This window comes from Caretta caretta, chromosome 2 (assembly GCF_965140235.1).
Source record: "Caretta caretta isolate rCarCar2 chromosome 2, rCarCar1.hap1, whole genome shotgun sequence".
In the NCBI taxonomy this organism is placed as follows: domain Eukaryota; kingdom Metazoa; phylum Chordata; order Testudines; family Cheloniidae; genus Caretta; species Caretta caretta.
In genome coordinates this window covers 264,473,668-264,487,071 of record NC_134207.1, presented here as the reverse complement: position 1 = coordinate 264,487,071, position 13,404 = coordinate 264,473,668, and the positions used below count along the sequence as shown (strand labels likewise).

The following is a 13,404-nucleotide window of genomic DNA, read 5'->3' as shown; positions in this document are numbered from 1 at the left end:
GGGAAAAAAAAAACCAAAATTTTCCCATGGAAAATGAAGTATTTTGGCCAAAACCTTGAAACTTAGATTTGGAGATGCAGTGCCTCATGGGAGTTGTAGTTCAGTTACCTCATGTCCCTATTCTCAATGGGCTGGCTGGACTGCATTTTGCATGATGGACAACCTGCCTCTTCAAGAGGGAACACCATGGTGCATCATGGCAGATGTAGTCTGATCAAGGAGCCCGACCTATAGAGGAGAATGGGAGCATGAAACATGTGAACTACAACTCCCATGAGGCACTGGCAGTATTTCCCAACAGAAAAATTCAATTGTGGGTGGAAAACTTTGACAAATGAAAGACTTTGACCAACTGTAATTATGAAGTGTCTCTGTATGCTGTTAGGATATAGATATTCAGGCCTGTCTGTAAAGGCCTATACTCTAAGAATTTAGGTGTATTCTTATCACTTAGCTAGTTCTAGAGGTATAAAAGAAAGAATCAAAATCACTGTCTGCTGGTGTAAGGGCCTTTTCTCACTGTGACAGTCTTGAGGCCCTGTGCTTAGGCTAAGGCCTTTGGCTAAGCAGCAGAGGCAGCCATAAGCTGGGAAGCGAACGGTCACCTCCTCACATTCCAAACTAGTCGCATTGAAATCAGGTGCTATTGGGCTGTTTGGCATTATCAGGACAGGATTGTATTCCTATCACCTCCAGAGAAAGGGAAGTGCCTAGAAAATGTAAAAGGAAACTTAGTTGGATAGCATCCTGTCTGGCAAGAACTCACTTATCCATAGCTGGGATGTGAAATCCTCATTTCTCTGTTGTTCTATCATTGTAGTCCCCATTTCCCTATTGTTTGTCTGTATAATCTCTGTCTGGTTCTGGGATTGTTTTTGTCTGCTGTATAATTAATTTTGCTGGGTGTAAACTAATTAAGGTGATGGGATATAATTGGTTACATAATCATGTTACAATATGTTAGGATTGGTTAGTTAAATTTCAATAAAATGATTGGTTATGGTAAGCAGAACTCAAGTTTTACTATACAGTCTGCAGTCAATCAGGAAGTGGGGGGGGGATGGGAACAGGGAATGGGGGTGGGGAATTGGAATCATGTTTTGCTAAGGGGGGGAATGGGAACAGGGACACGGGTAAGGCTCTGTGGTGTCAGAGCTGGGAAGGGGGATACATTAAGGAAGGAAACTGGAATCATGCTTGCTGGAAGTTCACCCCAGTAAACATCGAATTGTTTGCACCTTTGGACTTTGGGTATTGTTGCTCTTTCTTCATGCGAGAAGGACCAGGGAAGTAAGCAGGTGAAGGAATAAGCCCCCTAACATATGCCACTGTACTGCACCAGAGATGGAAACAGAGGCCGCTGCTCACCCTCACAGCCTATGCCTTCAGTAGCCGCAGTCACTGATACGAAAGAGCCCAAAGAAGACTGCTGTAGTTAACGGCACCAGACTAGGGATGAGGAGAACTGAGTTGAGTTCCTGTGTGACTTCGGGCAGTCCAACTCTTTGTGGGACTCCGTTCCAATCTGTAACATGGATCTACTTCCCACTTTACTAGGGTATTGTGGTCTAATTCATGGCTGTGAGGGATTCTGAGTCTCTGGAAGGTGTCACTGAAATGCCTAGAAATTAAGCTTTACCGGTATAGAAATAGGTCTTAAATTACTAGTCTTCTGTAAAGAGACACTTATTGCCTACATTGTCTTCATTCGCGCTGAATGAACCAGTTCCAATTCAGTAAGAATGGAGCTGCACTTTTCTGTGAGGTTTGCAAGTGAACTCTCTCTCCACTCCTTGCACACCTCTGTGCTTCCTGGTTACACTCCAGGTCCCTATTTTGCTGTGTATCACACAAGCAAAAGCAAGAAGCTTTGGGAATCTCAGATTCTGGTCCTGAGACCTAGAGATGGAAAAAACAGAATCATACATTTTATAAGGCTGCCCCCACCTGAAATGGATACGATGAGCATTGTCCCCCAAGTGCAGATGTGGAAACTTAGGCACAGAAGTTAAGGGCTTTAATTTTCCTAGGTTCTGAACATCCAAAAGATCAGGTGCTTTGCGCCTCAAAAAATCAGACTCCACTAGCTCCAGGTCAGAGGAAATTGGTTCTGTGAATTAGAACTGGGTTCTTATCCCAGTTCTCGCACCAGATCCTGATTATTGGATCATCACCGCCCTGCAGGGAAGGTGCATGCTAAATCCCAGGTATTCATGTCTGAGGATCCATTTGAAGGATGGCCACTATTTTTGTTCTCTAGAATACAGCATCTAGGAGCTGAGATACATCTGATCAGAGATTTGATGGACCCTACCAATGAAGGAGGGATGTATGACTTTCTGTTAACAGCACTGGAGGTAAGAAAGAGGTTTGTAACAATGAAGTTAGATTGCAGCAGGCAAGGTTTGCTTAAATAGTAAGAAACTATTAAGTAATGGCCCTGTCGACCAAAGTTGTGGGAGTAGCTTTACTGTGGATAGCTATCTTATCAGATTAAGGTGGTTCCTGCCCACATGCCTGGGGCTTAATTGGGTCCCCGTCCCCCCTCAAAACTGGGGTCTGAAAGAACTTCCTCATGCACTGGCAGGAATCCTGTGGGGGAGGTCTGCTCCTGGAGCATTGACAGATCAGCCTTCAGGGTTCGTTGGATAGATCATAGGAGTAGTTGGCTATTATTGCAGCAGGAGCAGCGTTGGTGGACCATCATCTGTATGTTAATTTGGTATGTAGATGTTGGTAGTTAAACAATTTTCCCTCTTTGCTCTGTTGACCAGCTCCAGAGTGAACATGTTTAATGGGCTTCTTTGTAGCTTCCAGTTCTAGTCTCTTTGCTTTACAGAGATGTTCTGGCCTCAGTGTACACTCATAAGACCATAATTTTGTCCAAAAGATCTCTATCAAATGAACACACACACTTCCCCTTACTGATTCTGCTCTTTCTTCTCCAGTCGTGTTATGAGCACATTCAAAAGGGTATGAGGCTGCATCAAAGGGAGAACTGGCCTGTGTCTCGTGATCCTTGACCTTCACAATCCAGAGGACATCTTGTTCATGCACTCGGATGACCGCACACTGTTAGGAGGTGAAAAGGGAATTGAGTCACTGCTGTTCTAGTTCACTTTCCAGTGGGACGAATGTTTGTTCTAGACCCAGGCTCTTTTCAAGTACAAACCTGCTAGCGTCTAGACTTGCGGTGATGCTGGCAATCTACAAGGAGCAAGATCCTTCAACCTCTAACATCTTTTGCCCTTGATGAAACTTGCCCCTGCACTGCTCTGCCTGAGGTGAATAACACAAAATCTAGTTTATATTATACCATCCATAAAATTACAGTCCAACTATAATCCACACCATTGGATATTGACCTTAAATCTTCAGTTTCAGCTAGTGTTCTGTGCAAACCCCTGGCCTTCCATTTTTCAGAAGAAACCATTTTGTGGCCTTTGCCAAAAACTTCTCACCCTACAGATTAATCCTGTTTTTCTGCATTTTACACATCTGCCTCTGCTCCATGACCTCATTTTACTTCCTCCTGTTTTGTGGTTTGCATTTGTTTTGCCAGGCCAAAATATCCAGGGTTATTAAAAAAAAAAACAACAAAAAACAAAAAAAACCCTTAAAACCAAAATGTAACTGATCTGCTTTGCCTGCGTGGTCCTGTCTGATAGAATCAGCTGCACAGAGATAGGCGATCCTTTTCTCTTCCCCCCCAGTATCCTCTTCCCAGAGAAGTGAAGATACGTGTTGTATAGTGGAGTGAAGGATCTTGCCCCATTGTCCTTGCTAGACAAGCCAAATCCCCTCTGTGCCACCAGTGTCGCATTTTAAAGCTGCTATTGTCTAACTTGATTTTTATAGTCCAACTGTAAATGATCAATATTTTTATACCCTGCTGAGTCCTTTAATCTCAGGGACGTTACTCTGTAAGCTTCCATACCTTGTTGGAGATAGGGGCCACTCAGTTCACCTGGCGTACGTGGCACAAGGGGAACTAGAACTGCCCTGCAGTGAAAGACCTCCGAAATGCTGCAAGGCAATTTAAAAAACAAATGTGGTCCTGCAGAAAAGCCGTGGATCTACTTAAAATGATGTCTTTGGGTGCTGACATGTTACCCTATTGACTCAATGGGGTGTAAATAGGACAGAATCTGATCCCATTATTTCAGTGGTGATTTTTTTTATTAAAAAGGCAAACTGAATCTAAATGTTGCACTCAAATTGAAATACACTAAATATGAATTTAGGATGCATAGGAGAACAAAAGCTATATATTTTAGAATAATTAAACAGTGGGTTTTAACTTGATTTTTTTTTTTTTTTAAGATGTGGGATGGTCTGATATTGTAACTACATAAAACTATAGACTGCACCTAATTATCACAAGTATGTTTTAAAGAGTACACTGGATATAATTGTTAATATATTGATTTGGGGCTGTGTTTTTTACAGTAACTTTGTATTTAAATAAACCTGTTACCTTTTTGAAAGGAAAGCCTCCCAAAATTATTTAAAGGATTTCTCGGCCCTTCTGTGTTCTGTTTCAATACGGCTGCTGTTTTTTTTTTTTTTTTCTGATCAGAATCAAATTTCTATTTTGGAAAACCAATCAATCCTCTGCCTTCATTCTCATGTTGGAGCAAAAGTATGGAGGGACTCTGTTTGCAGATTAAAGGTTTCTAGAGGGCAGCTTTAAAAGAGTCTTCCTTGCAGCCATCATCACCACCTCTCCATAATTAATAGATAAGGAGAAAATTGATCCAACTCAGTACCAGTGTAATCAATATAAGGCAGTAGAAAGGCTAATTTGATCCCCCCCAAGATGTCAATACTTTATGCAACATGGTAAGTATTAGCCACATGTTTAAAGCTGGAGAAACATGGGTACAAAAGAGATTGTCACCGGTCACAGTGAGCCAGTGACAATTGGAGCCAGTTTCCCTGGGTCCTGTGCTCTAACCACCAGACTGCCTTGCCTTCATTTTCCTCTGTATCCCTCCAGAAAGATACAAATAGAGGTGAATTCGAGTGGTCGCCGTTTAGCTCACACTAGAGAAATGGGGCATATTCGTAAGAAAAATCCCCCTACTCATTATATTGCATGGGCACCACATTCACAACAAATGGGGACAGAGTTTCCCTGTCATCTAATAATAGACCCTGAGTGCTGCTGGCTATGTCAGTCTGCTGTAAACAGGACTAGCGCGGGTTGGAAACCACAACTTCCAACCTGCAGGAAATTCTGACATTTAAAATCTTCACGCTGAATTGGAACAAGGTCAGGTTCCAGCAGAAGAAAAATGCTGAAAATATTTAGATGGGGGACCATTAAATCATTGACAATGCTGAAATATCACTTATTGGCTGTCAAAACATTCTGACCTTACCAAAATGATTCACTTTGATTCTTTCACGTCAAATTTTGTTGAAAGTGACAAGTTCCAGTAGCCATTTGAATGAAATTGGATTTTCTGATGAAGGGTTCAGTTGAGATTTTCAGCCCTCTCTGACCATTTGAAGTACTGGGTTCTCCTTTTACATGCTAGAAGGAGTGCACAAGTTTGCAGTGAACAGCAACACTGTGCATCTCTACCCTAAAGATAAGGTACCATTGACAACATGGGAGGAAACAGTGTAGTATTTAATAACTCTAATAAATAACATAAGTACACTTCAGATTGACTTTGTAAATATTGTAGAGGAGGTATTTACACTCCGCATCAAGAGTATCAGGTGCAACACAGGTCAGCGCCAATGGAAGGAAGCTTCTTGAGGTATATGTACGTTGGCCATTGTGTGCACAGAATATTCTCACAAAAGATGAGCTTGCATCTTACGTGCTCCAGCATGCATCAACTTAAAAACCTGGTGGTTGGTGTGTAACTGACACTGTCAAGCTAAAGTTATCAACCTGTAGCTACTGGCTTAACAAATCTTACTCCTGCAAAGCTACCGTGACTTCAGACATGGAGTTGCTTCAGCTGTGTTTCACCCATCATGCTGTCAATTGCAGAATCTCTCTGCTGGATGGGAGACTGTGATCCTAAGAACACCTCAATACCACCAGCTTTGCTATGCTGTAATAGCAACTCCTTAACAGGCCTGACAAACTCACCACACCTAGACACTGCTTTCATGGTAGTTAGCCATAAAGAATGTCATGAGAAGTTTCCAATAAAAGCCAGCATCACACTTGTCATTAATGAGATTGTGAAATATATGTACAAATACCATGCATGAGATACTGCAACTATGTTCCTAAAAGTTTGAATCAAGGCAGGATTGACAGGTTTCTGGCAGCACAGGACATATATTGCCACGTGAACTGTGGCAAACAGGTGAACTAAGCATTGTGAGCCCAAACAATAGAAGCCTTGTTTGCATATAAAAGTCAACAGGAAGCGGTGAAGTCAGCACATCAGGAAATAAACCATAGGGTGCCATCTTGACTATAGGAACAAACTGGCATTGGGGAACATAAGGGGAAAGACACAAACACCTCTTTATCCTGCACATCAGAAAGTGCAATTATATTTCTGGGTTAAAGACATTGCAAGAAGCAACTGCGTTTCAGCAGATGGTTAGTGTGTTTAGTCTCTAGAAAGCATGTGTTGATTTAGTTTAGTAACCTTTCTGTTTCCATTATCCTTACCGTCAACTCGGCACCTTTGATAAATGTGTTTGCACTGTAAACCGCTCAGTACTGGTGTGTTTATACAGCTGATCCTCAGTTCAATCAAACAAGTTAGTGTACAGGCTGGCTCCTTGGGTGCAGCAAATCTGGTATTTCTGTGAGCAGCTGGTGACAGGGCATGCTTCAGGGGGACTGGGCTGAACCTATTAAGCTGCAAAGCAAACTGAGGGCTGGCATAAGCCTTGACATTGTTTGCATGCCTCACAAACTGGTGGTGTCACACCACTAACACCCAATAAAGCACCAACAGAGCTTCCTTTGAGGCTAACAAGATGACTCACCAGCCTGGCCATGCTGAGAAAACATCACAGTAGCCGAGCAGAAATCTCAGTGAATTTGTGGTTTTGGTGGTTAGAACAACCCTGTGTGCTTAGCTGACAAGTCCTATTGTGAACAGTCCTCCCTGGAATGCTTAATCCCCACAAGCATGGTAAAGAAACTCCACATTGTAAACACACACCTAAGCCCTAGCAAATGAATCTAGCTGGGTTTCGTCATGTTGCTTATTGCATACTACTGTGAGTGTGGTATAAGAACTTCTACAGAACAGAACAACGTAGCCAAAGGTAAAGACGGTAGGAGCGAGGATCAGTACTCATGATGAAGCATTACTTTCCAAGGTACTTGGCAACTATATGCCTTGGAGGTAGTGGATGCTCAGCTCCCACTGCACTCACTGGGAGCTGGAAATGCTGGGTAGCTATGGTAGTAATTGGTATGTTGCAGGATTGGGTGCCTAATGGACCAAAATTGGCTCTCAGGCTAGTGTAAATCAGGCATGACTTCTCTGAAGCCAATGGAATTCCACCACTGTAACGGAGATCCCATTCAGGCCCACTGAACCCTCAGCCCACAGAAGGAGGGATGGAAGGCAGAAACAGTTGCCCTTGGCTGTCTGACAAAGGAAACCTTGTTCAGTGCCAGCCGTGAATTGTTCTAGTTTCACAGTTGCTCAAAAGTGGCAACTTTCCAGTCCAAAGAGAGGTTCCCAGAGCCCCTTCTTGAGCCTGTGCAATTTCCAGTCATCGTTCATAGCCAAGAAAGAAAAGTCAGATCCTTCCCCAGGTTTCAGAGCTCTGCATGGAAGATAGTATAGTTTCCCGGTGCCAGTCCAGAACATCTATTACTAAATAGCACAGGCAAGACATGTTTATTTCAGAAGAGTAGTAGTTTAACCTTTGAAAGAATGAGATCTGCCCTGACATTTTAAAATATTTTAATGTGCAATATTAAAAACAGCAACTTTAAGTAGTCACCCGTACTGGTCACCTCATAGGTCAATGACTGATTAAGTTCCAGCTCCGTGCTTGAAAACCTTCAACTAGAATCTTAATGGAAGCACTATTGGCTAGAATTAAACTTTTCACACCCCTGTTGAGAATGAGACTTACTGCAACCCCCTAACAGCAATGGGAGTGTTTTTTATAGTTTAACTAAAAATGCTTGTGAGGCCACTTCCCTTACAATCATTTTCAAGGTGTATTAATTACCCTTAAGTTCATAGGGTGTGCTATGTAACCACACAGCACTGCTCTTAGCCCTGGTCTACAGTGAGGGGGGTGGGGGGGTTCAACCTAAGATACGCAACTTCAGCTACGTGAATAGCGTAACTGAAGTTGGAGTATCTTAGGTCGACTTACCTGTCCGTGAGGATGGCGGCGAGTCAACCGCTGCCGCTCCCCCGTCAACTCTGCTTCCGCCTCTCGCAAGCTGGAGTTCCGGAGTCGAGGGGCAGTGCATTCGGGGAATCGATTTATCGTGTCTAGATGAGACGTGATAAATTGACCCCCGATAGATCGATCGCTACCCGCTGATCCGGCGAGTAGTGAAGACCTGCCCTTAGAGTGTTAATACACTTCCTTTCATTAACACATAGTCTAAGTCTACATACGGACTTCCATGTTTTTGCCTTTCTAAAACTCTTCTTGTTCAGGCTCTAGGTGATCTCAGTACAGAGAGGTGAACTTGTTGAAATATAGATGCTTTGGTGTGCAGAATTGAGAGGATACATCTCAAAAGTTCATCCTTTTGGTTTTAGACAACTCCAATGGCTGAATTTCCTACATGGCTGATTCTCAGGACCATAACTTCTTCCTGCTATGGTCAGTTTAGCTGCTTGCATTCTACTACATGGCATGAATCTAATCTCTGACTCTGCTGGAGACTTCTTCCCTTTTTACGGTGGTTTCCAATATAAATGGGAAATTTAATGTCGTGTAGTCAGTTTCCTAACATGCTTTTTCTCTTGATTCTGTATCCACGTCCTCCCTATCCACATTAAGGCTCATTGTGCTTAAACTCTAACAGGGGGAAAATATGAAGACTTCTCATGAGTTGTCTACATGCAGCTAGGTTGCAAGAGGTGCAAATACTTGAATAAATATAGAACTATAACAGTGCTGTGTCTATTGCTGCTTTCAAGTGGTGCAGGAATGCCTCTGGAGGTGGGGTCAGTGATTTAGGGTTCAGTTTCTTGAAATCCTCATTAGCATTTAAGGATGTTAACACTTGCACAGTCCTTTTTAAATCAAACACCGCATGGAGCATGCCCAGAGCAGAGGTGGCAACTCTGTGAGGGTTCTTTGCTGAAGCTTCTTCATCTAGAACATGGTTTAAGACAGAAATCCTGTTATCTGCAATTACCTTAAGGAAGTTGTAGAACTCCTTATAGTTTATGCCTGTGCAAGATTTCATGATTACCTAAGGGAGGAAAAAAAAAACACATTAAACCTTGACTCCATATTAACTGCACTAGTAAGATAGCTAAAGGCAGCTGCCTTATCAAGACACTAAGTAGTTAAACTCTTTTCAGTGTGTGACTCCTGTTTGTGATTTTCTGATGCCTAATTACAGTAAAATACATTAATTGACAGGAAATCTCACTGGTCCCAACAAAACACTTCCCAGTATCCCCAGAGTTTCCAGTAAACTTTTATCTGACCAGTTCTACTGGCTGGAGTTTCCCCAGCTCAATAAGACAGGAGTTTACTATTTCCGCTAGAGAGAGATCTCATGCAGGGAAATACTATAGGCAGCATCTCCTATGAAACAAAGCAAACCTAGCAGTAATTGAAAGGTGTAAAAATTGAATTAATGAGTGCAGATTAACAAACCAAACTTTCTTCAGTCACATTCTACACCTGCCTGAAGCAGCAAATAAGTACAAGCAGTAGCATATACACTGAGTGTTGCATCAATGAGATAGTGAGAGACTTAAGGGATAATCTATCATCTAACAAACTGGACAGTTTGTTTCCCAGCTTGGAACAAAGCATGACCTCTCAATACAGATCAGTTTGGTGTCCAGTATCATTGAAATGCACTATGTATAGGGGCTACAATAGTCTAAGAAAAGTAGGGCTCACATCACTGAACTGACTGGGTGTCATACCTGGCATTGTAGGTGCCAGTCCTCCATAGTGTCTCTCCATTCGCTGATTTCCCGTTGGACGGCTGCTAATTCATCCTGCAGGAAGCTCCACATGATAGCCACATTGCAGCCATTCACCCAGTTGTGGTTGATGGAAATGGTATCCTCCTGGAAGAAACCACAGAGTCTAATTGGTTATTAATGTGAGGGCCTGTGGGGTGAGGTCTCTGACCTCATTACTGATTTCCACAAAGTTGGTGCCAACAAGAGTTAATCTCTCATCCTCAACGAATGGAAAGGCCTCTCTGGGCCTCAACTATCTTCAATGTCTACCTCTTTTTAACTCCCTTGCTAATCAAACCCTGCTTCCTAAGCTTCCCCCATCCTCAGTCCTTCTCACTGCCATTTGGCAATTGTGCCCACATCTACAACCAGTACTGTGCCGTACTGTGACCCACACTTTTAATGTAGAGGCTTTAATTAGCTGAAGTGTTGATATTGAAGGACACACTGTATGTGACAGTGTGAGTCGGATGTCCGAGATCCCCCATGTCATCCACTCCTTTCCCAGCCAATGCAGGATATAGACGAGAATTATCTATTTTGCTTAGTGTTCTAAATGATCAAGTGGTAAGAAGCATCTTTTGCTATGTATAAAAATGGGACAGGGTTACTCCCTGCTGTTACTTCAATATAGTTACCGCAGAGACTGATCATTTGGGACATTTTATGTTTGCACTGAGCAAGATAAAACAAACAAACAGTGCCTATAGCACAGAGGTGATTGAACTAACTCTAACCCCAAAGGCATCTGCCTATAGATTTTGATGTGCACCCAAGCCTCCAGCTATGAAATGCATTTAAAACCAAACATCGCACAGATACACTGTTACTTTCCCCCACTATCAAAAAAAACCCCAAACCCCTCCCAATTTATGTCAGGATCCCATTCAAAACTATCCTCCAGGGCCTCTCTCCTGCAAGTGGATCCTCAAGGGCACAAGGGATCTGAGTGAATGATTGGGGTCTTGGTTTCTTAAAGCCCTATCTAAGCTTGTTCTTATGAACTTTGATCCCGATCCTCAAAGATATTTAAGCTCCTAACTTCCATTGAAATCAATACCTGTGAGGATCCAGGCCTTTGTCTCTCTCTGCTGCCACCAAACATTTAGCCTGGCTTTCCCTCATCACGCCTTATATTTTGCAGGTTTTGCCTCAGCAAAAGCTATAATTTCTAAAGATGGGCCAAAACCAGAATCACATTTTCAGGAGAACTGCTGAAGTTTTGGTGATGTGGATTAAACAGAAGAGGGATCTAAAATACCTCATATGCCTTGATTTTGCAAAATCCAAAGGCCAAGATTTTGCAAAACCCAAACTAGGCCTCCTGGGTCCAACTTCGGAGTTTCTTCCCAGCAGCAACCAGGCTGAGAAATCCAACCCGTGACAGGACAGTATGGGAACTCAGTGATAAAGCGTAAACTGGTTTCTTTCTTCCTTTAGAATTAGCTAAAGACTCAGAAGAATTTTACTGCTTACTCAAAACCTTTTGATTTGCTAATGAATCACAGAAATGTGTTAGTCATCTGACCACTGCTAATTCTTTTGGTGAAAACTGAAACAAAAATGGCATTTAAACACTTTGGCCATTGCTGCATTTTCTGTGGTCTTTCCCTCCTCATTCAGTAATGGGCCCACCCCGTCCTTGGTCTTCCTCTTGCTTCTAGTGTGTAAGTATATTGATGATCTTGTGGCTACATCTAGAAATTGGTCTGTTTAAGTTAGAATCCCTTGCTGTTAGTGTTACACAAGTCACTTTTCCGCAGACTGGCTGTTTCGGGTATAAGGCTAACCCTGTAACACTTGGGGTCATACACTGCTGTTCTGAGCGTGTATTTCCCATGGAATGCAATTGTCACTTCCAAAGAGGTGGCTTTGGCTAGTTAGGGCAACTCTTCAGATGGTTTTCAGAAAGTTAACGGATATAAACCTAAGTTGTCAATTGTCTTACCAGGTTGTACACCTGATGGTACCAGCCACTAGGGATGAAGACTACCTCCCCTGCTTCCTGGATGATTTCAACAGGGGGGCAGCTTTGGGCATAGCGTGGGTAAATGCTGCTGTCCTGAAGACCAGGCGCGGTGACATCGAAGGGCAAGTTACCATGGCGATCTCTAAGGTACTCCTCCTGCCTGGGGGGATAGAGCAGCCATTTCTTTTTCCCGCAGATATTGGCAGACCAGCTGTAGGAGCGGAAGACGTCGGCGTGAAAAGGAGTCCTGTGGGTCAAGTCAAAGGTTTAAGCACGTGTGATGCAAAAGGCAAATACAATGCAAACAAGCACAAATCAAGTAAAGTTAAGATTATGGGCATATTCTGGCTTTGGATATTTCCACACAAATCAATCTGAGCTGTGCAGGCATAGCTGAAGCGAGAATGTGGCCCTGTCAGACTATTTTCAATTGTCATGTGTTAAGGAGCAACAAGGCACCCTATTAATAAACTGGAGGCAGGGGGGTCAGCAACACCCCCTCGCCCCACTTTTTGGTGTTGAAGTATTAGGTTTCAATTTGAACCTCACACTTCAAAGGCAGCAGATTCTGCAGTTTGGGCTGAAACTAAGACTGAAAGGGCTGGTTTATCGCCAACGAATGGCAACACTTTAGACTCAAGCCCAGACCCACAAAGGTATTTAGACTTCCACTGATTTCAATGGAAGTCAGGAGCCTAAAAAACTTTGTGGCTCTGGGTCATAGTGATTTCCAGCTGAGAAGTGCTCACTTAACTAGTCAGCACCCTCGTGAGGCTGCAGCTGGCACTGCAGGTTTGAAGAATTCCTTCAGTTAACCTATCCAACTATACTCTTAGCCCAGCAGAAGCAGCTGTCCTATCTCGGGGCCTCTCCTTCTGCCCCTCCACCCCCACGAACATGATACAGTTCTGTGGTGACCTAGAATCTTATTTTCGACGTCTCCGACTAAAGGAATATTTCCAACACACCTCTGAACAACTTACTAATCCACAGAGACCTCCCTACAAACACTACAAAAAGAAGGATTCTAGGTGGACTCCTCCTGAAGGTCAAGACAGCAGACTGGACTTCTACATAAAGTGCTTCCGCCGACGTGCACGGGCTGAAATTGTGGAAAAGCAGCATCACTTGCCCCACAACCTCAGCCGTGCAGAACACAATGCCATCCACAGCCTCAGAAACAACTCTGACATCATAATCAAAAAGGCTGACACAGGAGGTGCTGTTGTCATCATGAATAGGTCGGAATATGAACAAGAGGCTGCTCGGCAGCTCTCCAACACCACTTTCTACAAGCCATTACCCTCTGAT

The 13,404-nt window shown here is 43.2% G+C and overlaps 2 protein-coding genes across 10 annotated transcripts in view; one reads left to right on the top strand and one right to left on the bottom strand.

Moving 5' to 3' along the window:
• Positions 1-4,486, top strand: part of ALS2CL (ALS2 C-terminal like) — a 64,357-nt gene extending 59,871 nt beyond the window's left edge. For all 6 annotated transcript variants that reach the window (XM_048837371.2, XM_075126066.1, XM_075126065.1 and 3 more), the window contains exons 25-26: positions 2,261-2,357; positions 2,949-4,486. In XM_048837371.2, the coding sequence (XP_048693328.2) occupies positions 2,261-2,357; positions 2,949-3,023 (172 nt within the window). In that variant the 3' untranslated portion in view covers positions 3,024-4,486. The remainder of the gene's footprint in view (positions 1-2,260; positions 2,358-2,948) is intronic.
• Positions 1-13,404, bottom strand: part of JMJD4 (jumonji domain containing 4) — a 32,727-nt gene that overhangs the window by 10,619 nt on the left and 8,704 nt on the right. For 3 of the 4 annotated variants that reach the window (XM_048837373.2, XM_048837375.2, XM_048837374.2), the window contains 3 exons: positions 12,073-12,340; positions 10,083-10,229; positions 7,891-9,391 (listed from right to left, as the gene is read on the bottom strand). In XM_048837373.2, the coding sequence (XP_048693330.2) occupies positions 9,080-9,391; positions 10,083-10,229; positions 12,073-12,340 (727 nt within the window). In that variant the 3' untranslated portion in view covers positions 7,891-9,079. Of the gene's footprint in view, positions 1-7,890; positions 9,392-10,082; positions 10,230-12,072; positions 12,341-13,404 lie in introns of those variants that run through there. The other variant, XM_048837376.2, reaches the window with a different exon arrangement.